This window comes from Conger conger, chromosome 7, assembly GCF_963514075.1.
Source record: "Conger conger chromosome 7, fConCon1.1, whole genome shotgun sequence".
Taxonomy (NCBI): Eukaryota; Metazoa; Chordata; class Actinopteri; order Anguilliformes; family Congridae; genus Conger; species Conger conger.
The window spans coordinates 11,530,549-11,557,085 of NC_083766.1; the positions used below are offsets into that span (position 1 = coordinate 11,530,549).

Sequence of the window (26,537 nt, forward strand, 5' to 3'; positions counted from 1 at the left end):
CACTGTATTAGGACATTTCCCATTCACAGAACATATGCTTCGCCCATATTCATAGCATGACTTCTGTGCACTGAACTAAAAACAATATACATACATTAAAGAGCATTCATACAAAAATGAGATCCAGCCCATTTGATCTCAGGTTCCACTCTTCCTGCAGACCCCACCTCAATTTAAGCTGGTAATAAAGCAGCATGAATTAAGATTATTTTGACATACCTCTTGAAGGATATGATCTTCAGTTTGCAAATCAACAGGATCTGGGACAACTGTAGCTGTGGGGGAATAAAAGACAAGATGCATACATTTTGTCCAAATAAAAGCAACACTATATATTATGAGTAATTATATTATTATAATCATTTAGGCAATTAACAGAAATACATTTAAAATACATTTTTAAAATGTCATGCTTATATGCAGAACATTTTTTGATAAACCACAAAACTATATATAAAACTCCTTTAATTCATTAACATTTTTGTCAAGTCAGAGGCAGATATGTTGGGCATGACGCTAAAATGACATTGGTCCTTTTTAACGCAATCTCTTCACTGAATGATTGTCCCTTTCCTTGTGCCATGGACTGTATTTCAGAATATGTTCAATCCCATATCTGATCTACTTAATAAAACATGTTGTTTGCTTTGGGAATGTTTCGTACGAATCTAGTTATCAATACTTTTGTATAGAAATCAAAAAAAGAAAAAAGAAAAAAAATCTAGTTTGTGTGTGTGTACCTGTATGTTGGGCTAGTGAGGGATCAAAACGACGAGGGGTTTGCAGAACAGTGGACACTGTAAGACATACCCTGTGATATTTCAGGAACATGGGTTGGATTGTCCTCTTCTGAATGAGCCAAGAACTCATGAAGCTTTGTCACCAACACAGTCAGTTTGCTAGCACTACAGAATCAGTAGAAGAATAAAAGTCAGTGTACTGTAAACGGTTATTATTATTTACAAATAATTTATAATACGGTTTCTTACAAGTAAGCCATAAAGCCACCTTCAAGAGAGAAACTAATCTTTCAACTTCTAACATACATTTCAATTTTTTTTTGGTGATTTTATTGGTTTATAGTTAAGGCGGGCCTCCTGAATGCAAAACAGCCCCACCTTAGTTGGATTAAAAAATGAAAATCGATTTAAATAAATGTCAAAAATCCAGACTGTGTTGCAAGGTGACGTCGAAATACTTTATAAATCATCCACAAATACCCATTCAAATAGCCGCACCTATATTCAAACTGTACATGTATTTATTTATATATACACTCACTGAGCACTTTATTACACCTACTTATTCATGCAATTATCTAATCAGCCAATTGTGTGGCAGCAGTGCAATGCATACAATCTGCTGGTGGAAAACAACATTGCGTAGTTTGTCAATAAATCATTGTCAGATGGGACCAACGTCTTCATAAAACGATATAAAATACCAGCATAACCGGTCTAATACTATGCTAGTTACTAAGACAATTGTTTTCTCATGCTTTTGCGAAACCAATGGTAAGGAGAGATGGCAGATAAAAATCAGGCTTCTTCCAGCCACGAACAAGCCGAACAAGCAGACCAACTTCCCCATTTTCCACACCACTTCCTCCACCACCACTTGATGTCGCGCAAACCTTTAAACACGAGTGACTGGGTAGAATCCGGAAAGAAAAAAGTGAGCAGACGTTCTGCAGGCAGAAATGCCTTGCAAATGAGATGTCAAGAGAAGAATGGCCAGACTGGTCAAAGCTGACAGGAACATGACAGTAACGCAAATAACCACACATTACAACAGTGGTATGCAGAAGAGCATCTCTGAACACACAACACATCATAACTCTAAGTGGATAGGCTACAGCAGTAGAAGTCTAAGAAATACCTAATAAAGTGCTCGGTCAGTGTATATACATATTTTTTAATTTTTTGCATAAAAAACAAATATATGGCCATTCATAGAGGTCCCCTGTACAAACTACAGGCATTGGACTCGCACACGAGTTCAAGCAACCATGAAGTTGTTCCGTCTAACAGTTATGCATGTACAGCAGTCAACTCAATTTTGTAATTTTTTTAAAATATATTTTGTGTGGATGTTTATGTTCTGTACTGCAGAGTATAATTACATCTATCGTCGATCCATATCTAGTTGCCATTTATTTTTTTATCCCCAGAAAAAAAGCACTGTGAATTTTATGGTTCATTCAACACATTAATAGTATTGGTCTTCAACGAAAAAGCCTTCATTTTCTTTTAACGTTACTAGCTGCATTACCATTCATAACTTGTTTTTCAATACCTCACGTCTTTGGAATACAGCGCAAGGGCACAGCTGTTCAGATTCGAACAACGCTGAAGTTCTGAAAACTACCGCACTGACAGTAGCCTCCTGTGGAAACTAGCTTAATACATTTTTGCCTATTTGAAAAGTCTTCTTCATTGTAGAACAATGTGGAAAATGATTCAATTAGGCTACGTTCCTTACCCGTTCGTTCATGATGACACCCCTGTCAAAGATTGTAACTGGTCAGGCTTATTTTGAAAACAATGAGCCTGTCACACCTAAAAACACTTTTTCCACTACACGCTAATCTATTCTTTTCACTGATATTTCAAGTTCTTGAACAGGAACAAACCCATGATTTAGAACTAGATCATTTAAAGCTTATAAATTGGCCATCTTACAATTATTGCTTTCTAAGCACTAGCCTATAAAGATAACTGTGAGCATACATTAGATGGGCTATCATTATTGTTCCTCGTTTTCTGTCATTCAGGCATGAAAACATTAACATAATTAGAATGTTGCAAATCGTGAGTTTTGCGAAGTGTCGCCAGTACGCTTTTCACATTGCATATTTAGCTTGACATTGCCTTTAAATAGTGAAAGCAGTATTCATCTGGTGATGACAAGTGACATCAAAGCTATCAAAAGCAACAGCAATAACATGGATGGATTTATTATCATATCAAAGACAATCAAGTAGGAGCGTCAACGGTTAAACGGTTAACTGAAACTGATTTGTAACCGGTTACACAAAATTGATAACCGATATTTTTTTTCTGAAGGTGAAATTGTAAGGTCAGTTTAAAATAAGTACACGTTCATCGCCAGGCGTATTATTGCGGTTCTAAGCTACCAATCGACCAGCTTCAGTAGTTCGAGCAAGCAACCTGGCCATTTCAAGGGGTTTGAAATGCAAACACCACAGGGAATTGAATGCTACCATATTATGGTTATCAAATAATTCAGAAGCTGTTAGTTAACTTATGGCTTATTGTAACGTTATGTTGTTTCTTAAGGTTCACAGAAGACCCGTGTTTGTTCGTTGTCACGCGAAACTACCGGCAAACTGAACATAGCTTTCCACTATGCTGTAGCCACATAAAAATGAACAAAGCAATACATCATTGCACAAATGTTGCACAAAATATTACAATACGCGGTTCCACAAGCTACAATCAAGCAATCTGCAGCCATTTCAGAGGGTTAAGAATGCAAACACCACATGGAATTGAATGCTACAGTACTATAGTAGTCAAATCATTTCTGTGTGCTTTAAATCTGTAGCTGTTAGTTCACTTATGGTTTATTCTATGGCGTTTCTTCAGCCATGTTTATTCCTTGATATGCAAATTCGTTGAAACTACCAGCAAACCGAACTTCGCTTTCCACTATGCGCTACCTACATAAAAATAAATCAATACTTTATCATTAGGCTATTTATCCATTGAAAGCGAAAATTCCTTGCTTTCAGCGAAAAATGGACATGTTAATCTCACCACCACGATTGTCCCACGCCATATAAAATGCATTTGCATATACAATGTAAGTTTACCGTTACATAAGAATAAATCAAATTGTACAGAGACCTGCATTGGCATGAAAGTAAAATCATTAGACCAGTCGCCTATGGTAAAATAGATCCGGTGTTATATTATATCAGGCAAATATTGCGTGACCACGAAGTGCACAACCCCGTCTGTAAGAAAGTTGTTAGCAGCATATTCACAGATTTCATGGCAATCAAGTCAATCAGGCAGAAGAGATAGAGAAGAGGGATGAAAACATGAATTATAATTTTAACCGATGCATTAAAAAATAATAATAATAAAATAATAATAATAATAATAATAATATTATTATTATTATTATTATTATTATTATTATTATTAATAAATAAAATAAAAAATGACACACGATCGACCAGCATTGCCTGGACGTAAGCTACAGGAATTTAACTACAGATTTCTGCAACTGTGAGGTTACACTGCACAATGTCAATGTAAATGTAAATCTTTAATTTGGCAAATAGGCTGACTTAACATTACCTGACTTACATTGTTGGCATTTAACTATTGAGATGGCCAAAAATAAAGTTTGAAAATACAATTAAATTTATCAGCAATCCAGTAAAAAAAAAAAAAAAAAGAAAAAGATACGTCCTCTAGCGGTCATAAGCAGTATCGGTTAACCGGTTAACCGTTTAAGAAATGGGATGGTAACCGGTTACTAAAACTGATGATGTGACTGATGTCACATCCCTACAATCAAGTAACAGATTATTCTCATAAAAAGGATGGGGGTATGGAATTAGTGGGTTGCTGCGCATGACTGTGCTGCTTAGGATACAGTATTAAATAACGAGGGCCTAAATACAAAAAAAAATGAACAAATAAATAATTTAGGGCAGGGGCAAATCTATCTGAACAGACCAGTGAAATAAAAATGAAGAACAATGTACAGTATTGTTGCATGTGCAGTGTTTTGCATAGTTAGGCTATGTGATGTGTGTAAACCTAATTAGAAAGATCTTTAGCCAACATCTTCAATGTTCCAAATAATGAATTAACATAATGGAAACATTAAATTGAAGCCACACATTCATAGCCAAAAAATGTCTATGGTGTTTCATGTTTGCTTTGAATCCAGGCAGTAGGCTATATTAACTAATGTTGCTAGTCTATTAGTATAATCACCAGCCTAAATTCATATACAGTGGGAGCAATAATTATTTGATCCCTTGCTGATTTTGTAGGTTTGCCCACTTACAAAGAATGGAACTGTGTAGAATTTTAATGATAGGTACATTTTAACACTGAGAGACAGAATATCAGAAAATAATCCACAACAACAACATCATATAAATTTTATATCATATTTTCACATGAAATAAGTATTTGATCCATAGAACAATAGGACTTAATACTTGGTGGAGAAACCTTTGTTGGCAAGCACAGTGGTCAGACGTTTGTTGTAGTTTTTCACCAGGTTTGCACAGATCTTGGGAGGGATTTTGGTCCACTCCTCTTTGCAGGTCCTTTGCAGGTCCTCTCCAAATCCTGTCGCTTGGCAACTCGAAGCTTCAGCTCCCTCCACGGATTTTCGATGGGATTTAGGTCTGGAGACTGGCTAGGCCACTCCTTAATATGCCTCTTTTTGAGCCACTCCTTTGTTGCCTTGGCCGTATGTTTTGGGTCATTGTTGGAAGACCCATCCACAACCCATTTTCAGTGCTCTCACTGAGGGAAGGAGGTTGTCACCCAAAATTTCCTGGTACATGGCCCCATTCATCCGCCCCTCGATACGGTGAAGTCGTCCTGTCCCCTAAGCTGAGAAACACCCCCAAGGTTTCCACCTCCCTGCTTCACAGTGGGGATGGTGTTCGTGGGGTTGTACTCAGCATTTCTCTTCCTCCAAACACGGCGAGTCGAGTTGATGCCAAATAGCTATATTTTGGTCTCATCTGACCACATCACCTTCTCCCAAGCCTCCTCCGGTTCATCCAGGTGTTCAGGTGTTCAAACTTCAGACGGGCCTGTACATGTGCCGTCTTCAGCAGAGGAACCTTGCGCACGCAGCAGGATTTTAATCCTTCACGGTGTAGTGTGTTACTGATGGTTCTCTTCATGACTGTGGTCCCAACTGCCTTCAGGTCATTAACAAGCTCCTCCTGTGTAGTACTGGCCGGATCCCTGACCTTTCTCATGATCATTGATATCCCACAAGGCGAGATCTTGCGTGGAGCCCCAGACCGAGGGAGATTGGCGGTGACTTTGTGTTTCTTCCATTTTCTAATAATTGCTCCAACAGTGGTTAACTTCGCACCAAGCGGCTTGCTTATTTTCTTGTAGCCCATCCAAGCCTTGTGCAGGCCTACAAATTTGTCCCTGATGTCCTTCGACAGCTCCTTTGTCTTGGCCATGGTGGAAACGTTGGAATCTAATTGAGTGTGTGGACAGGTGTCTTTTATACAGCTACATAATGATGTAACGAGTGGACACAGGTGTTTTGGGTAATGAGTTGAGATTAGGAGTGCTTCTTAATGGAAAGCTAACTGGTCTGTGGGAGCCAGAATTATTGCTGATTGGTAGGGGATCAAATACTTATTTCATGCAAAAATACGATAATAAATTTATATGATGTTGTTATTGTGGATTATTTTGTGTTATTCTGACTCTCAATGTTAAAATGTACCTATGTACTGTCTACACAGTTCCATTCTTTGTAAGTGGGCAAAGCTACAAAATCAGCAAGGGATCAAATAATTATTGCTCCCACTGTACTGGCTACCGCCGATACAATATCAATTTGGAATTGCAAGAACTGATGAAGAACGTAGTTCTTCACGTAGTATATATATATATCTCAGTAAATTGCTGTGGATTCCTATTCTACAAGCAAGGGTATGAATGCAGTGAATCAGGTCAGAGCAAATGTTGAGAATTATATTGCCAATATGCATTGTGCTAGTGCTTAAACTTTTGGCACAAAACTTCATATGACAATGAAAGTAACTTTGTCAAGGCTATGGAAAACAGCTTAAACAGTGAAACTGTGAAATAATGAAGTTGAGTGCTGCATTTAGCTCTGCAATTTAATGTTAGCAACGTCATCACAGTGCGATTTTGATTCCCTCCCATTCATTTTGCTGGAACCATGCCCTGGTTCTCTCTTCAAAGCCCTTTGCTATGACTGTCTAGTATACGCATTACAGTTCAATTGCTTAGAGATGACGATTTAAAGTGGGAGGAGTTGGAGGTGTCCACAATCCGCCGCCAACAGAAACAAGGAGGGTCAAATCCTCAGAAGAAGGCCGCAACCAAGTTTTGTTCATATTATACATAGAATTCATAAAATCATGTTATTTATTTAAATATTGTGCATGCCCAAAGAAGTGTTCAATTCAAAGCATGTGGACAAACTGATCTTTCTAAAATCAAACCTGACAGACAGAGTTCAACATACAGCTTCTTGGCTGTTAACTGGGCATATAGGTTCTTACAAAGCTCTAAACCCAACACCACATATAGGGATATTTGAGGCACTTCATGAACACACTTGTTCACATTATAAGTCAAAGTGTTATTTGGGGGATGAGGGGGAATGGTGAAATGTAATGGTCACATTTGCATAGCAGCCAATTGTATCGTATCACAATCAATCGTATCGTAATGAAAGAGAAATCATACTGCATAGTATCATTACTAAGAGTAATGTTATATATATATATATAGTTCGACTTCATACAAATTATGAGCTTTTTCTTTGTGTCTCGCAATACTCAGCTGCGCAATTATTATGATCTAAATAATACAAATGTCACACATCGAAGACAACTGGCTCAAATTAACAAGAGTAATTATCTTTCAGTGCTTTATGTTTAGGTCATTGTCATTTGTAATCTTTAAAAAAACAAAAAAGACCTTGGAAAATCTGCAATTATAGAATGCAGTACATTTCTTTTCCTGCAATTTGGCTTTCTTTCTCAGTGTGAAAAATGGAGAATTCAGTAGAATTGTTGTAGAATTGAGTTGACATATTACGGCAAAACATTTATGGCAATATTAGAAAGAAACATACAACTGGTAGATTTAAAACAAAGCCACATATTTATATCTAGCACACATTTTTATATTGTTTACAATGAGTTAGTCCTTTAGTATAGAGTACATTTCTCCCCCAGTTCCGGCACTTACAAATCTTCAAACCCATTAATAAATATTTAAAATGTTCCCATGGCAAAACGTTTATACATCTCAGATGGGCTCTTCAGAACACAATTTTACATTTACACTCAACCCCCTCCCCTCACCACGGAAAGTACTTATAAATTCTCAAAAAAGCCCCATAGTAAAACATGGCAGCCTCCAGGAACTGGCTTCATGCGCCATTGAGCAGGTGCCATAAAAAACCTTGTAACCGGTGCGCGGAAGCAGACACCAGTTCTTAGCTATATCTCCACTGGCTACAGTGCCAGGAGCAACAAATCTATTCATAACTTTAACATCGGTGAAGCGGTTCGAAATAAATCTAGTCTCAGCGGCCATCAATCGGAAAACAATCAAAAGAATTCACAAAAGCTGTACTAATGTGGATAACACAGACGCCGCATTTCTCCATTAACGTATTAATAATAGATCAACATAATCGTTGAATTTACAGTAGACCTGTCACAGATGTTATGAAATCCTTTCAGACACTGTGAGGCTTGATTAACCTTGCCTGGACAGCCAGATGGGCGGGGTTAGTAGAATTGTAACCAGACCGATTCCACTTTATCAGACAAGCTCAGTCAAGACAGGCATTTAAAACAACTTTTAAAAGTGGACATTGACACTCAATTATTTATTAATTCCCCAACAAATCAGAAACAAGTTGTTGTTGTTGTTGTTGTTATTGCCTTAGACTTACACGATGCACATTTCGTACGAATCACTTTGACTTGAATCACTATTACTTGTCCGAATAGCTAACAATTGCTCCAAACAGCTTAATGTGGAGGCCTGCTATAACATTATTCAAGTTACTGCCAGCTTGCAGGAAAGCTACAAAGTTTTGCTCAGCCTCAGAAGCCTTTTTACTGGTTTGCAATGTAACGTTAACAGACACAACACTACAAGTAACTTACCACGTAACAAAACACCAACCTTACAGTAGCTAAATACGTGAACGGGGACCCTTGGAGAGGGACAGAATTAGGCTAGCTACCGTACGCCTGTGTTAGCTACCCAACACGAAAAAATCATAACATTACCTGCAAATCTCTGTGGTCATTTTTTGTCGATTTAAGGCACCCCGAAGGACACGGTGCCTTTCTTGTGAGGTAGCGTTCCTGGAGATTTCTCTCTATATATTCTGTAAGGAAAATGTTGAATACCATTAACGTTATCTAGCTAGACAACTTCAAAGCAGACTATTCGGTAGGCCCGCCATTTTGCCGGTTCACTGGAAGCATTAAAATGGCGCATTTCACTTTAATCACAGATGACAGTTGATTGGTCCATTGAGACAGGAAGATATACGTCATTTCCTTTTGTAAGAATTTTAATCAGGGGACCAGGGATTGACATTGCCCCAGAAGCTCGACAACTCCAGTGGTTAGCAGAGGTATTGCAGTTGATTAAGCTAAAAAAATAATAAAATAAAAAAAAATTTCCACATTGAAATCCATTCAGAAATATGAATTTACCCTTGCGAAATGATATTCTTTTGGACAGGAGTATTTGTACATTATACATTTTCTCCACATAAAACGAATTACTTTCCAGGTAACAATATCTTTCAAAGCCGCTTTCTGACATTCCTATTCATCCCTTGACGTTTAGCTACCCAGTGCGCATGTGCTGCTATCAAAAAAGTCCCATAGTCAAACGTGGCAGCCTCCCAGAACGGGCTTCTTGCGCTAATGAGCAGCTCCCATGGTAATCCATCAAAGAACGGATAATCGGAAACCGTCTTCAAACTGCCTGGTATATCTTGACTTAAAAGGGTAGTATCATTTTATGGAATTTATTTTATTGCAAGAATAGCATACTTTTTACACTTGGCCCAGACAGTTTCCTGTGCAAGAAAGGATATTTTAAATAAATAAGTTCATGATGACAGAATAATGTTCACTGCGATGCATATTACTATTAGTGTTTTATTGGGTCTGTTGGCCACTTCTTTCCTTGAACATGGTCAGGTTGTCATAGGAATGACATCCATGAAATGATTCCCACCAAAAATAATATTGACTCTTTAACAAATATTTAATTGATTATAATGTTCTTAACTGAACATAATTATAATAACAATAACAATAATACTATTTATGAATAAAAATAACCATTATCTACCACTTTTCAAAACAATAGGATATACAGTGCTGTACAAAATAAAAGAGCTACAAGATACACTGTAAACTGAAAAACTGTAATAAAATAAAATATAATGAACTGTAATGAACAAAAAACAAGGTATAAAATCAAAAGCAATTATATAAAAGTGTATCAGTTGGGAATTAAAAGATATAATGGACTTTGCCATTCGCATAGTGTGGAAGACTGTTCCAGAGTCTAGGAGCCCTAGCAAAAGCCATACCTTTGGATTTCAACCAAGACTTTAGAATCAGTTGCCCTCACACCTAAGGCTGCATGACTGATGGTAGGGAATTAAGAGCTCAGAGATATAAGGAGGGGCTAGACCATGACGTGCCTTAGTAGTTATCAATAAAATGTAAAAATGAATACAAAACTGAAATTACGGCTGCCGGCGCCACCGCCCCTAGGGTGGTTAGTCCGGAGAGTAAGGATTTGAGGGGTTGGAACTCTTCCATGGCTCGCAGGGGGGAAGACAACGTGAGGAAATGGTGGTGGGAACACGTGTTGTTGAAATGGTTGTGGGAACATTTTAGATCCTCACGTACCATACTAAGCACAATTGGTGCCAAAATAATCAGAGTTGACTATCCACATCACGTGTTATGAAGTCAATGTGGTACGGTGAAAAGAGACACCTGTTGGAAACTGTATAAAAAGCCTGTCTGTAACTGAACTATGCTATAACACAAATGGGCATTTTCGGTTGACGTGACCAAACAATACAACAAATCTATACCGCTGCTGCACCCGACGACCGACTGCCTTCTCGGGCTTTCAGTCAGCCTTACACGGCTATCAGTTAGACACGAATGAGCTCATGAAATGCCCAACTCATCCAGAATGCAGCAGCTCATCTGGTCTTCAACCTTCCCAAATACTCACACGTCACCCCCCTGCTTACTTCCCTCCACTGGCTGCCTGTCATGGCTTGCATCAAATTCAAAACATTGCTGCTAGCCTTCCAAGCAGTAAAAGGGTCTTCCCCAGCTTATCTACAAAAAATCATCAGACCCTACACCTCTGCCAGACATCTTCGTTCAGCCTCCACAGGCCGCTTGGCACCTCCGCCTCTCCGAACCTCCACCTCACGCTCACGACTACTGTCTGTTCTGGCTCCACGGTGGTGGAACGAATTCCCCATTGAGGTCAGAATTGTAGAATCTCTCCCCACCTTCAAGTGCAAGCTGAAGACACACCTCTTCAAGCAGTACCTCTCCCCATCCCTCCCTATCTCCCTGTGAACCTTAATTGTTGTCTCTGTGACTTGCTTTGTGTATCGGTAATTTTAGTTGGCTAGGTAAGCAGTGTTTGGATAGTTAACTTTGGTCAAAAAATTGGCCCTTATCTTTGTTGTACAGGTAGCAGTTGAAATTGTACTTCCCTCTAGGGTCTTTCAGCGAACTTATCCCTGGTTATGGGTATGCACTTTGTTGTACGTCGCTCTGGATAAGAGCAGGGGGAGCGCACCACTCCGGCTTGATTATAGTTGTCTTGCGTTGCTCTCTCCTCAACAGCCCGTAGATATCTTGTTAAGCGAAATCCTAAGATGTACCTTTACGTCTAAAAGCTCACTTCTTATATATCCTGATACTTGTACAGAAGTGTATTTATTCTGGTAAAAAATAATATCCCCATTATACCGAGGGGGAAAACACTAGCTCTTATGACTCTATTTAATGAGCCTATTCATCACTGTTATCTGCCTCACTGTCATAGTCTCTCTTGGACTCTCTCCACACTTTGACTTCATACAAGCCAGCTGTAAGTGCCCTCCACCAGCTTTAACCAGGCCTTATGTTCCTCCCCTCTAGGAGCAAGCCCACACTTCTCAATTAAGAATGTTATTATATTCACCGTTTCTTTGAAAGCCAGACCCCCTAGGTCACCAATCACTCGTTCGGCATGTTGAGTCTCCTCCAAGGTCATGCTGGAACACATTCTACGCATGGCCTCAGTCAGACCTTTAGCCTTGCTCTCTAGTACTCTAAGTCCTCTGACTTCAGACTCCTCTGCTGACAAGTAGGGCTGCACATTAGCTGAGACGGGTGCATGGGGGTTGGACCCAAAATGCACGACTCAGAAACAATAGTAAAATAAAGTCCCATCAGGGCTTTATTCGGGACGAATCCCAGGAGCATAGTCAAAACAAGCAAAGTCCATACACGTAGATCCAGCCAATAAAACAATAAATAATCAGAAAACACTGTGCCGAGGGAAGAGGCAAACTTGTAGTCGGTAGACGTGCAGGGAGGTCCGGTAGCAGGAGAGTTGTCAGCGGGGCAGAAGTACAGGCGAGCGGCAGGCAGGGTCATAGTCGAGGGCGATGCGGAAGTCGAAACCATAAAACAAACAGCGAGGCAAAGGTACAAAAACAGTAGGCGAGGACGTGGTCAAAAACAAGTGATGGTCAACGAAACAGAAATCAATAAACAGTGGTCGATAAACAGGCTTGGATCTTAACGTGAAATCAATGTTAATAATGCTCAAGAGTTGCTTCGACGGACAAGAGGCAGACAATTTTGCAAAGAACAGAAGTGCGACTGGGCTATAAATGCAGGTGTAGACAGGTGTAGACAATTAGTTAGAGAGCAGCAAGGGTAACAAGGTAATTAGTAATCGTTAGTAATAAACCGATCCTGCCCAAGCATTAGTAAATTAGTAAATGACATGCACAAGAAACGTAAGGTAACATGAACACATGATTAGTCTGTTGGTATTACCCAATCCTGATCTAGCATTAGTAGTTTTAACAAAATAGTAAATAGACAAAATAGAAACAATTAGGGTGTGAGTGACAGAAAGGGAGAGAGAGAGCCGGAATGCAAGGGTTGCGGAAAGACATGCAAAAGTGTATGTTTAAACAACAACCAGTTAGCGTAACAATAAACATAAATCAAAACATAACACTAAACAAACTAAGAGGATAACCACTCAACATAACAAGGGGGCGTAACGAAAACATAACTAGACGTGACAAGAAAATTTATCGTAACAAGAAATAAACTAAACAACATGACGAACCTAGACTAACATAATACATGATATGACAATATTTGACTAAGACAAAATGAATAAACATAAAACATGGCAAGACAGACCTGAAACGTGACAGGACCCCCCCCTTAACGACCGACTCCTGGCGGTCCCTTGAATTTGTCAGGGTGGTCACGATGGAAGTCCTTGATGAGTGAATTGTCCAGAATGAGACTGGGAGCGACCCAGGAACACTCCTCAGGACCATAGCCCTCCCAGTCTACCAAGTATTGCACCCCACGGCCCCTCTTACGAATGTTCAAGAGTAAATGCAGGGTGGTTGTCAATAATGCGGGGGGGAGGTGGTGGGGGATCCGGGGGACATATAGGGTGAGAGGATACAGGCTTAATACAAGAAACATGGAATGTGGGGTGAAGGGAAGCAGGGTGTGACAATTTAACAGAGGAAGGGTTGATGATGCTATGGATTTTAAAGGGACCAATAAAACGGGGTTGCAGTTTGTGGGAGGTGGATTGGAGGGGAATGTCCCTAGTCGACAGCCAGACAGAGTCACCTGGTTTGTAGGCAGGAGCTGGAGTGCGGTGGCGATCAGCAAAACGATTACGGTCTGCCGTGCTTAACAGTGCGGCCTTGGCATCCCTCCAAACCTTGATGCACCTTTTCATGTGGATGGCGAGGGAGGGAACAGCGATCTTGGCTTCCTGGTCAGGGAACAGTGGAGGTTGGTAGCCCAGGGAGACCTCAAATGGTGATTTCCCAGTGGCGGCGCAGGGTAAGGTGTTGTGTGCGTACTCCACCCAGGTAAGCATCTTGCGCCATGCGGCTGTATTTTTGGCTGATACGCAGCGTAGAGCGGCCCCCAGGTCCTGATTGGCCCTCTCAGTTTGACCATTGGACTGAGGGTGGTAGCCTGAAGAGAGGCTAGCTGTGGCCCCGAGGGCCACGCAGAACGCTTTCCAAACTTGAGTGATGAATTGAGGGAACAATTCATCTGAAACAATGTCTGACGGAAGTCCGTGAATGCGGAATACTTCTCTCACGAGAACGTCAGATGTCTCTTGGGCGGTGGGCAATCCAGCCAGGGGAATGAAGTGTGCTGCTTTGCTGAATCGGTCCACCACCGTCAGGATGGTGGTGTTACCCTCGGACAGGGGAAGACCGGTCACAAAGTCCACTCCAATGTGGCTCCAGAGTCGGCTGGGCACCGGCAATGGTTGAAGCAGTCCAGCAGGGGCCTGGTGAGATGCTTTGCTTCTGGCGCATGTGGTGCAAGCCTTGATGAAGCGTCTGGTGTCGGGGATCACGGAACTCCACCAGAATCTCCGCTTCAGCACCGCCAAGGTGCGGGTAAAGCCGGGATGGCAGGAAAGGAGGGATGAATGGGCCCATTGCAGCACCTGTGTCTGAGCGGCAGAGGGAACGTATAGGTGTAATCCGGGGTTGGGTCTGGGATCGGGTTCCTCCCGCAGAGCCCTCTGGATCACCGACTCGATTCTCCATGTGACAGACCCCACGGTGCAGGAAGCTGGAAGGATGGTCTGGGGAACCTCACGCTCAGAACAGGTGTTGAATTGGCGAGAAAGGGCATCAGGCTTAACGTTCTTAGAACCCGGGCGGTAGGTGAGTGAGAAGTTGAACCTCCCGAAGAACAGTGCCCATCTGGCCTATCGGGAATTCAGCCTCTTGGCTGTCTGGAGGTATGCCAGGTTCTTGTGGTCGGTCCAAACGATGAACGGCTTTTCGGCCCCCTCTAGCCAATGTCTCCACTCCTCCAGCACCAGTTTGACTGCCAGCAGTTCTCGATTTCCAACATCATAATTCCTCTCCGCCGGGGACAGCTTCATGTAGAAGAAGGCGCAGGGGTGTAGTCGGTTGTCCGCGGCCGCCACCTGAGAGAGCACAGCTCCCACCCCCGTGTCGGAAGCATCCATCTCAACCACAAACTGGCAGGTGGGGTCGGGGTGGACCAGGATGGGAGCGGAAGAGAACAGTCTCTTGACCTTGGTGAAGGCCGTCTCAGCTTCGGGGCTCCACCGGAATGGCACCGCAGTGGACGTGAGTTTGGTTAGAGGAGAGACCACTTGACTGTAGGATCGGATGAACCTTCGGTAGAAGTTGGCGAATCCCAAGAAGCGCTGGAGTTGCTTACGTGAGGTGGGTGTGGGCTAGTCGGTGACCGCCAGAATCTTCTTGGGATCCGCCCTGATCCGTCCCCTCTCAAGGATGAACCCAAGGAACTCAACTGTGTCGGAGTGGAAGACGCACTTCTCCGCCTTGATGAATAATCAGTTTTCTAGGAGTCTCTGTAGAACTTGCCTGACGTAGTTCTCATGATCCTTGGCATTAGTCGAGTAAATTAAGATGTCAGCCAGGTAGACGAACACATGGCGGCCCAACAAGTCCCGAAGAACATCATTCACCAGGGCCTGGAACACAGCAGGAGTATTGGTGAGGCCGAATAGCATGACCAGGTATTCAAAGTGTCCGAGAGAGGTGTTGAAGGCGGTCTTCCATTCATCGCCCTCACGGATACGGACCAGGTGGTAACCGTTGCGGAGATCCAACTTGGTGAAGATGGTGGCCTCGTGAAGAGGGTGGAACGCGGAGTCTATCAAGGGCAGATGATACTTGTTCCTCACCATGATGTTGTTCAGCTCCCTGTAGTCGATGCACGGGCGTAGGGAGCCATCCTTCTTCTGAACGAAGAAGAATCCCGCACCAACGGGAGAGGAAGATGGGCAAATTAGTCCATTAGCCAGGCAGTCACGGATGTATTTCCCCATAGCCTCCCTTTCTGGTCTGGAGACGTTGTATAGGCGACTTGAGGGGAGTGACGAACCGGGAAGGAGCTTGATGGCGCAGTCGTAGGGTCGATGAGGCGGCAGTGACTGAGCTTGTGTCTTGGAGAACACCGTGCCCAGGTCATGGTAAGGAGTGGGAACCGTCTCCAGGGAGGGCTTGGGAGTCTGTGGTAGAGCTGGTACTCCCTCTGCTGGTGGTGGAGCGGAACGCAAGCAGGACAGATGGCATTTAGGATTCCATGCTTGCACTTGGTTACAACTCCAGTTGATCGTGGGGTTGTGTTTCTGGAGCCAGGGTAATCCCAAGATGAGTTGGTCATTGGGGGACCGGATGACGCGGAACTGGATCATCTCCCGATGGTTTCCAGAAATTACCAGTTGTATGGGGATGGTGATGTGCGTCATGCGGCAGAAAGTCCTTCCATCCAGCGACCGCGTGTTCTCAGGGTGGGGTAGAGGGAGGGTGGGGATGTTCAGTTCAGACACCAAAACTTTGTCAATGAGGTTGGCGTCCGCTCCAGAATCCACCAACGCGTTAACCCGGGTTGTTCTGTCGGGAAGAATTAACAGAGTGGTGAGCGTGGGACGATGGTTGTCTCTGATAGAACCCTCATGTCTGTTGACTGCTCTCACCTCCACTGGTCGCCTGGTCTTGAAGGAGTACCGAGCCTGGGTGTGACCTGGCCTCCCACAGTAGAAGCAAGAACCGGTGGTTCTGCGGCGTGCTCGTTCCTTGGTAGAGATCCTTGTACTGGCCCGGGACAGGTCCATGGGTTCGGATCCCTCAGACAACTGCTCCTCTAGTCGAGGACTTGGCCCCTGCCTGGGGTATGGGTCGCCGGGAAGGATCGGTCTCTCCGACCGACGTTGTCTGGCACGGTTGTCCAGGCGGATTGTGGTGCGCACGAGTTGGTCGAACTGGGTGATGGGGTCCAGTCACGCCAACTCGTCCTGGAGCGTCTCACTCAGGCTGGCCAGGAAGAGATTCGCCAACGCCGCATCGTTCCAACTAGTGGCCGCGGTCTTCTGTCCCTGGCGCAGAGCAATCAGTCTCTGGGACGGTTCCTGGTCGCTGGATGCGTGTTGGAAAACCTTCCGAATCTCATCGGCGAAGACTGGGTAATGAGGAGGGAATGAATCCCCGGACCACACCGCCGTAGCCCAGTCCCATGCCCTCCCCTCGAGTAGTCCCATCACATAGCCAATCCGACGGTTGTTGCTGTTGTAGGTCTGGGGCTGTTGCTTGAACACAAAGTCGCATTGGAGTAGGAACGCCTTGCACCTCTCAGGTTCTCCACCGAACCTCTCCGGAGGGGGTTGTTGGGGCTCCCGGAATTGCCAGGTTCCCATGGGGTTGAATGCCAGGGATGCGGGTGGGTGGGTAGGCTCCTCCCGTGGTTGTGGCAGGACCGCAATGGCGAGCCTCTTCATCTCCGCACACAGTTCACGAATCTCCAGGTGAAGCTCGGAGATTCCTTGTGAATGCTGCCGGACGATGGCTCCTTGTTCCTGGAGGGCGTGGAACATGGTAGTAGGGTCAGCAGGGTCCATTGTGGCGAAATTGTTCTGAGATGGGTGCGTGGGGGTTGGACCCAAAATGCACGACTCAGAAACAATAGTAAAATAAAGTCCCTTGTCGAGGACCCGGCCCTAGGCCCCCCTGATGAGAGATTGACGGGGGATGGGTTTGGAAGGAATGCATTGTTAACCCCTCGCACACGCCATCAAGGTGGTAGTAAGAACGCCCGTAAGAAGAAAAATATGTGGTTCAGAGATAATGAGCAGCCATACTTGTCAGTAGAGGAGTCTGAAGTCAGAGGACTTAGATTCAGGGTTTTAGAGAGCAAGGCTAAAGGCCTGACTGAGGCCATGCGTAGAATGTGTTCTAGCATGACCATGGAAGATGCTGAACAAGCTGAACGGGAAATTGGTGACCCAGGGAGTTTGGCATTCAAGGAGTCGATAGATGTGATAACATACTTGGTTGACACGTGTGGGCTTGCTCCTACAGGGGAGGTTAAAGCAACAGGATGAGAAAAACAATGAAGATAATTGGGAGATCAAAGAATATGAGATGGAAAAATGTAGGAGAGATAAGGAAAATGGAAGGGATGTCAATACCGAAAGAATATTAAGAGGCTTCAAGGGCCTTCCTGATTATATCACAAATAATTTATCGGATAGATTCAAAGGACTGACTGTAGAAGAAGTTGGGGGATGATTTACACTCAGCTATTGGCTGGATGTCCTTTGTAGATCCCTTAAGGCGCCGCGGAGAGGGGCACCTGAAGAGTGTGTTGAGATGGTGGAGGGCACTAACTTCTGGCTTGTATGAAGTCAAAGTTTGGAGAGAGTCCAAGGAGAGATTATGACAGGGAGACAAATACCAGTGATGAATAGGTTCATTAAAAAATGACATAAGAGCTAGTGTTTTTCCACTCGTATATTAAGATGGTGGAAATTCCCAAACCGGAGGGGCACATGAGATAAAATATTGGGGAAATTTCTTTTGAGGTATGAGAAAATGACAGTGGGAAAAACAGAAATAATGAATATGGTCATTAAAAAACAAGTTACATAAGAGATAAATGTCTTCCCGCTTGAAATATTGGGGACATTTCTTATCAAAAAGGTACACTTTTGTATGCAAAAAAGATATATAAGGAATAAGCTTTTAGACCATAGGGTAGGATCTTAGAATTTTGCTTCACAAGATATCTACGGGCTGTTGAAGAGAGAGCAACGCAGGACAGCTGTAGTCAAGCTGGAGTGGCGCGCTCCCTCTGCGCGCCACTCCAGGATATAGATATGGAGAACGGAGTGACGTACGCGGTGCGGACTCAGCCCAAGAGTTGTGGCAGCGGGACTGATGTCGAAGAGGTGTTCATGCGCTTCCCTCATCATACAGAAAAGCTGGTGAAAGAGTTGAAGGGCTTTTACGACATGCTTGGAGCCGTGAACTGCACCTGGAGGCCAACAGACGGGACGCGGGGTTCCTCCACGCTACAGAACACCTTCCTGCTGGACCCACGCAAGAACCTGAAGCCTCCCCCCCTAACCCTGTCAGTGAGGAGGCATATGCTGCGGCTGCACTGCAAAACCCCCGACGTGTTCGAAGACATACCAGTGCACATCCCATACAACTGGCAGGAGAAGTACGAAGTGCAAAGTCACATCTTTCGAAAGTCTGGGTCCTGATCCTGCCCCAGATTCCCAAACCAATGCAGCTGTTCAAAGAGCTCATCAACAGCAAGGAGGAGGGATCAAATCCCACAGAAAACTAAATGGCTATATTTAGGGCATGGGTGGTAATTATAATCTATATTACTTGTAGAAGTAGGAAAAGTAATACATAGAAGTAATACATTATAAGTTTCCTTTTATTTTTATGTCTTTTATTTTTTAGTAAGATACTATATACGATATAAATAAGTAGTAGACTTTAGGGGTGTTCGTACCCATTGTATTAATGGAAGTTCAGTAGCTTTTATCTCCGTGAAGGGGAAGCTATAAGATAAGGTAAAGGCCAAAAAGGAGGATGGGTATTTGAGGGGTGTACCTTGACTTTTAAACATCATGGTAAAGGTAAATTAGAAAGAGCTAAAGGGGTATATGTAACTTGCATGTGATCAGCAAACTGAAAGATGATATTTACACTGTAATCTGTATAACTCTATTCTTTTGATTGATTATAATAAAGTATATCTTACTATAATCATATGTGATAAAGATTCTTTAGAGGAATACATTGAATACAGGACATCGAATACCAGATTTGCATCACACCCTTCACTTCGAGACTGGGCTGGAAGTACAGTAGAACTTACCAGGGCTCCAGGACGTTCGGAGTACTTGAGTTCGTCCCCGAGACACCTCATGGTGAGGTACTGCTCGTGGGAACGTGAGGTCTGAGCTCGGCAAGGGGTCCGTGGCTCACGACACCCTTCAGGGCTTTATTCGGGACGAATCCCAGGAGCGTAGTCAAAACAAGCAAAGTCCATCCACGTAGATCCAGCCAATAAAACAATAAATAATCAGAAAACACGGTGCCGAGGGAAGAGGCAAACTCGTAGTCGGTAGACATGCAGGGAGGTCCGGTAGCAGGAGAGCTGTCAGCGGGGCAGAAGTACAGGCGAGCGGCAGGCAGAGTCGTAGTCGAGGGCGATGTGGAAGTCGAAACCATAAAACAAACAGCGAGGCAAAGGTACAAAAACAGTAGGCGAGGACGTGGTCAAAAACAAGCGATGGTCATCCATCCATCCATCCATTATCTGAACCCGCTTATCCTGATCAGGGTCGCAGGGGGGCTGGAGCCTATCCCAGCATACATTGGGCGAAAGGCAGGAATACACCTCGGACAGGTCGCCAGTCTATCACAGGGCACACACACCATTCACTCACACACTCATACCTACGGGCAATTTAGACTCTCCAATCAGCCTAACGTGCATGTCTTTGGACTGTGGGAGGAAACCGGAGTACCCGGAGGAAACCCACGCAGACACGGGGAGAACATGCAAACTCCGCACAGAGAGGCCCTGGCCGACGGGGATTCGAACCCAGGACCTCCTTGCTGTGAGGCGGCAGTGCTACCCACTGCACCATCCGTGCCGCCACAAGCGATGGTCAATGAAACAGAAATCAATAAACGGTGGTCGATAAACAGGCTTGGATCTTAACGTGAACTCAATGGTAATAATGCTCAAGAGTTGCTTTGACGGACAAGAGGCAGACAATTTTGCAAAAAACAGAAGTGAGACTGGGCTATAAATGCAGGTGTAGACAGGTGTAGACAATTAGTTAGAGAGCAGCAAGGGAATGGAAAACAGGTGCGATGGATGACAAGTTTAACAAGGTAATTAGTAATCGTTAGTAATAAACCTATCCTGCCCTAGCATTAGTAAATTAGTAAATGACATGCACGAGAAACGTAAGGTAACATGAACACATGATTAGTCTGTTAGTATTACCCAATCCTGATCTAGCATTAGTAGTTTTAGTAAATAGACAAAATAGAAACAATTAAGGTGTGAGTGACAGAAAGGGAGAGAGAGAGCCGGAATGCAAGGGTTGCGGAAAGACATGTAAAAGTGTATGTTTAAACAACGACCAGTTAGCGTAACAATAAACATAAATCAAAACATAACACTAAACGAACTAAGACGATAACCACTCAACTGTCACGTTTCAGGTCTGTCTCGCCATGTTTTATGTTTATTCATGTTGTCTTAGTCACGTAGTGTCTTATCATGTATTATGTTAGTCTAGGTTCGTCATGTTGTTTAGTTTATTTCTTGTTACGATTTATTTTCTCGTCATGTCTAGTTATGTTTCGTTACGATTATATTACCTTGTTATGTTGAATGGTTATCGTCTTAGTTTCGTTTTGTATTATGTTTTGATTTATGTTTATTGTTACGTTAACTGGTCTTTGTTTATGCATACACTTTTACATGTCTTTCCGCAAACCTTGCGTTCCGCCTTTTCTCTCTCGCTCCTTCTGTCATTCACTCCCTAATTATTTCCATTTGTCTATTTACTAAAACGACTAACGCTAGATCAGGATTGGGTAGAAACTAACAAGACTAATCATGTGTTCATGTTACCTTATGTTTCTCGTGCATGTCATTTACTAATTTACTAATGCTAGGGCAGGATAGGTTTATTACTAACGATTACTAATCTCCTTGTTAAACTTGTCATCCATCGCACCTGTTTTCCATTTCCTTGCTACGCTCTAACTAATTGTCTACACCTGTCTACACCCGCATTTATAGCCCAGTCGCGCAACTGTTCTTCGCGAAATTGTCTGCCTCTTGTTATCAAAGCAACGCTTGAGCATTTACATTATTTGATTACACGTTACGATCCAAGCCTGTTTTACCGACCATTGATTATTGATTTCTGTTTTGTTGACCATCGTTTGTTTTTGACCACGTCCTCGCCTACCGATTTTGTACTTTTGCCTCGCTGTTTGTTTTATGGTTTCGACTTCCGCATCACCCACGACTACGCCTCTGCCTGCCTGCCGTCCGTCTGTTCATCTGCCCCGCTGACAGCTCTCCTGCTACCGGACCTCCCTGCACGTCTACCGACTACGAGTTTGCCTCTTCCCTCGGCACCGTGCTTTTTGTTTGGCTGGATCTACGTGTATGGACTTTGCTTGTGTTGACCACTCTCCTGGGATTCGTCCCGAATAAAGCCCTGAGGGGTCTTTATATTACTATTGTTTCTGAGTCGTGCATTTTGGGTCCAACCCCCACGCACCCGTCTCATCAACATAACAAGGTAAAATAATCGTAACGAAAACATAACTAGACATGACAAGAAAATGAATCGTAACAAGAAATAAACTAAACAACATGACGAACCTAGACTAACATAATACATGATATGACTATACGTGACTAAGACAAAATGAATAAACATAAAACATGGCAAGACAGACCTGAAACGTGACATTAGCTCTGAACCACATATTTTTCCTCTTACGGGCGTTCTTACTACCACCTCAATGGTGTGTGCGAGGGATTAACAATGCATTCCTGCCCAACCCATTTTCCGTCAATCTCTCATCAAGCGGGCCTAGGGCCGGGTCATCGACAAAAGCACCCTGCAAACAAGTTGAATGAAGACAGAGCTCTTGTCTGTACGTGTGCAGTCAACCTCATATGAGTCCCACACATCTCTGTGCAATGCTTATATCGCTGAGAAATGCAAATCTTCCAAAGGTCACACACTATCAATGATATACTGTACCAACAAAATCCTCATGACACTGAAAGTGGTTATAAAATTACAGCAACCACTTAATGACATCAGAAGATGTAAAGAACAGTAACATCTCCATTGTGCTATTGCTGTATCTGTTTTCATATGTAAAATATGGTAATTATACACATACCTTCCTACATACTAACAGTATGATGTTTTTACTATTAAAATGCTACACAGTAAAATATTCAGTGTTAGGTCAACTCTTGCTGCATCCACGATGGCCTCATTTACGGTAAACTGTGATAGAGTTGAATTAACATTCAACATTCTACTGTGCAGTGACACACACATTCTGTACACGACAACTGTTCTTCTTACTAGCAGTATATATTTTACCATGGTAGTGACATCCATGTTTAGAACATTCATATTGATAACACACAGTGGTGACTGGTGAGCTGAACAGCATAAAACCGTCGTTTAAAATTATCATTGATCTCAACCTGTTTTCATTCATTTTCCTAGATTAACTAGCATGCCAATGATTGTTCATTGTAAATCATGTCAGAAATAAATAGGCAAGTGACATACAACTTATTCATATAATGTTAGGGAGAATAAATGATAAATTAAATTCATAAAAATCCAAGAGAATCACTAAATAGCCTACAGTTAATGTAAAAAACACAGTGCAGTGTTAACTACCGCATTAGTTTTAGCATAACCAGCAATAACAAAACCTGCACTTTCAGATAGTTTAAAATCTGAAATTACTCACTAAATGGCCTAATTGAGGAGAGCTAGTAATACACTCAGTGAGCAATTTATTAGGTAGCCCATATACCATCTTGTTAATTCAAATATTTAATCAGCCAATCATGTGGCACCAACTAAATGCATAAAAGCATGCAGATGTGGTCAGAACGAATGTCATAATGGGGAAGAAATGTCATCTAAGTGATTTTGACCGAGGAATGGTTGTTGGTGCCAGACAGGGTGGTTTTAGTATCTCAGAAACTGCTGATCTCCTGGGATTTTTATGTACAACAGGCTAGAGTGTACAGAGAATGGTGCAAAAAACCCCAAAAAACATCCAGTGAGCAGCAGTTCTGCAGGCAAAAACATGTTAATTAGCACCAGACTGTCAGAATCTAGCACGATTGTGCCTGTCCTCCTTCCCACACAAAACACTGAATTTACATTTTACATTAACAACAGGCTAGGCCAGCTCCATAGAAAAGCAAATAAGGAAGAATAATTGAAGGAAGGAGGCACCAATAACCAGTTCGTTAAACATACATAGTCTTGTTTTGCTGCTAGGGCATTCACTCAAGACAAAAATCCTTGTGTCATTTTGTGTCATTGTGCCCTATTAATAAATATGTTATTCATAGGGCACTAAATACATGTGTGCATTTTATATTTAAAGTTGTATCTGCTTGGAGCTGTCATGGTTTCCAGCCTGCTTGGTTATTTTCCGTGTGTTGCCTCTTGGGATCATAAGAGGGTGCTCCTGCCGTGTTTTCTGTCTCTCCAGCAATTAGCAGGCATGATAATTTGCAGGTGCTGTCAGCTCTATTTAAGCTGTTTTCCCCCTGGCTCCATGCTTTTGTGTCATATTCTGCCACATCCGCAAAGCCAGTTAGCTGAAGGACTGCATTCCTTTTACGCAAAAGAAATACAAGAACCTCCTATAGCTTAGGGCTAGGGTTAGGTTATTAGTAACCTAGGTTCTTGAGACCAAGACTCATGTGGATCCTTCCAGTGCTCCCTCATCTTTGAGGTTCAACCGTCTTCCTTCCCAACCAAGCACTCCCGGGTCGCCTACGTCATCACCCTGCTGGCTGGGAGAGCCCTAGAGTGGAGTATGGTGTTCCAGGAGTCGGGCACCCCTGAGTGCCACAGTTGTACCCTCTTGCAGAGGCCATGAAGAGGGTCTTTGACTGCGGAACTCTTCCAGATCCACCAAGACAACCGCTCTGAATCTGATTCCGCCATCAAGTTCTGGACCCTGGCGTCTTCTGGACCCTGGCGGTGGCCCAGTCTACACCATCCGCCGTCTGCTCAAGATGCGCCTCAGGCCGGGGTTGCCAGTTCCTGGTACAATTGGAGGGGTACGGGCCTGAGGAGAACTCTTGGGTCCCTGAACGCCACATCTTCTGTCCCTACCTCATCAATTACTTTTCTGCAAAACCCTGAGTTGGACTCTCGGGGCACCGGGCGTTGCCCATAGGGGGGGTTCTGTGTTCTGTCCGTTTTAAAAAATCGATTAAAAAGTTTTTTTTTATTTTTAAATCTGACTGCGTAGCAAGGTGACATTGAACAGTGTCCCCTGCACCGCTTCCTCCAAACCCCGCTTGATGTCGCGCAAACCTATAAATATGAGTGATGGGTAGAATCCGGAGTGGTATACGGACAAGAAATACTATGGCTTTACAAAACGGAACATGGTGAGTAGAACGTTATTGTTATTTAATTAACCGCACCGGTATTTATACTGTGAACTTACTTAAAAAAAAAAATATATATATAAAAAAATAATAATAATAATAAATATATAAATAAATAAATACAAACAAACAATGCAAATTACTACCATTTAATTTCTTTTTTTATAGTGTACCGTATCAGTTATTAAATGTTAAGTCATCGTTATTCCTCGGGGTGTTTATATAGAATATACAGGACACACAAGCAAAGGGTTAAATATAGCCCGTCTCAAATATATTGCCCATCACAAAATCCATTCGTAGAGGTCCTCTGTACAAACTACAGGCGTGATGCATTGGACTCGCACATGAGTTCAGGTATATGAGTTATATGCATGTTCAGCAGTCAAGTCAATTTTACATTATTTATATTGTGTGCATGTTTATGTTCTGTATTCCATGAAAGTATGTAAATAAATGACTTGTGCAAGTAAAAATGTCTTTGCCTCTTTTAAAAAAAAAAAAAAAAAAAGAATTGTTAGCATGCCTGTTATGCTGGGGGGAACAGAGGAACCAGTAGCAGACAGGGGTGCAGAAAAATGGCAGGTTTTAATACAGCAGGGGCAGACAGAGCGTAGTCAAAAAACAAGCCAAGGTCCAAATCCAGGGGGTCAGTCCAAACAGGCAGAGGTACAAAAATCCAAAACACAAAGAAGAGTCCAAGGAAGCAGGCAGGGGTCAAAACCAGATAACCAAGGGCAAGGGCAAGGAAAACAAGGAGGCTAGAACTGGGGGACGGAATACAAGGGCTTGGGAACAGAACAGGACAAGACGCACTAGCAGCGTGCAACTGAAAAGGACAGGTATAAATACACAGGGGAATGAGACAAACGAGGCGGGGCATGGGAGTGAGGGCGGTCTAACAAATAAACATCAGGTGAGACACATGAAAGGGTAATGGGGCAATAACGAGGGGGAAACAAAAACGCGGACTGGAATCGCACATGAGTTCAGGTATATGAGTTATATGCATGTTCAGCAGTCAAGTCAATTTTACATTATTTATATTGTGTGCATGTTTATGTTCTGTATTCCATGAAAGTATGTAAATAAATGACTTGTGCAAGTAAAAATGTCTTTGCCTCTTTAAAAAAAAAAAAAAAAGAATTGTTAGCATGCCTGTTATGCTGGGGGGAACAGAGGAACCAGTAGCAGACAGGGGTGCAGAAAAATGGCAGGTTTTAATACAGCAGGGGCAGACAGAGCGTAGTCAAAAAACAAGCCAAGGTCCAAATCCAGGGGGTCAGTCCAAACAGGCAGAGGTACAAAAATCCAAAACACAAAGAAGAGTCCAAGGAAGCAGGCAGGGGTCAAAACCAGATAACCAAGGGCAAGGGCAAGGAAAACAAGGAGGCTAGAACTGGGGGACGGAATACAAGGGCTTGGGAACAGA

At 42.9% G+C, this 26,537-nt stretch overlaps 1 protein-coding gene across 1 annotated transcript in view; it reads right to left on the reverse strand.

Annotated features, from left to right (window-relative positions):
- LOC133132420 (transcriptional regulator ATRX-like) overlaps positions 1-9,201 on the reverse strand; it is a 48,965-nt gene extending 39,764 nt beyond the window's left edge. Inside the window, exons 1-3 of the mRNA XM_061247863.1 lie at positions 9,035-9,201; positions 811-905; positions 220-275 (exon numbers count right to left, since the gene is read on the reverse strand). Coding sequence (XP_061103847.1) covers positions 220-275; positions 811-905; positions 9,035-9,054 — 171 coding nt within the window. The 5' untranslated portion in view covers positions 9,055-9,201. The remainder of the gene's footprint in view (positions 1-219; positions 276-810; positions 906-9,034) is intronic.
- Between the last annotated feature and the right edge of the window lie 17,336 nt (positions 9,202-26,537).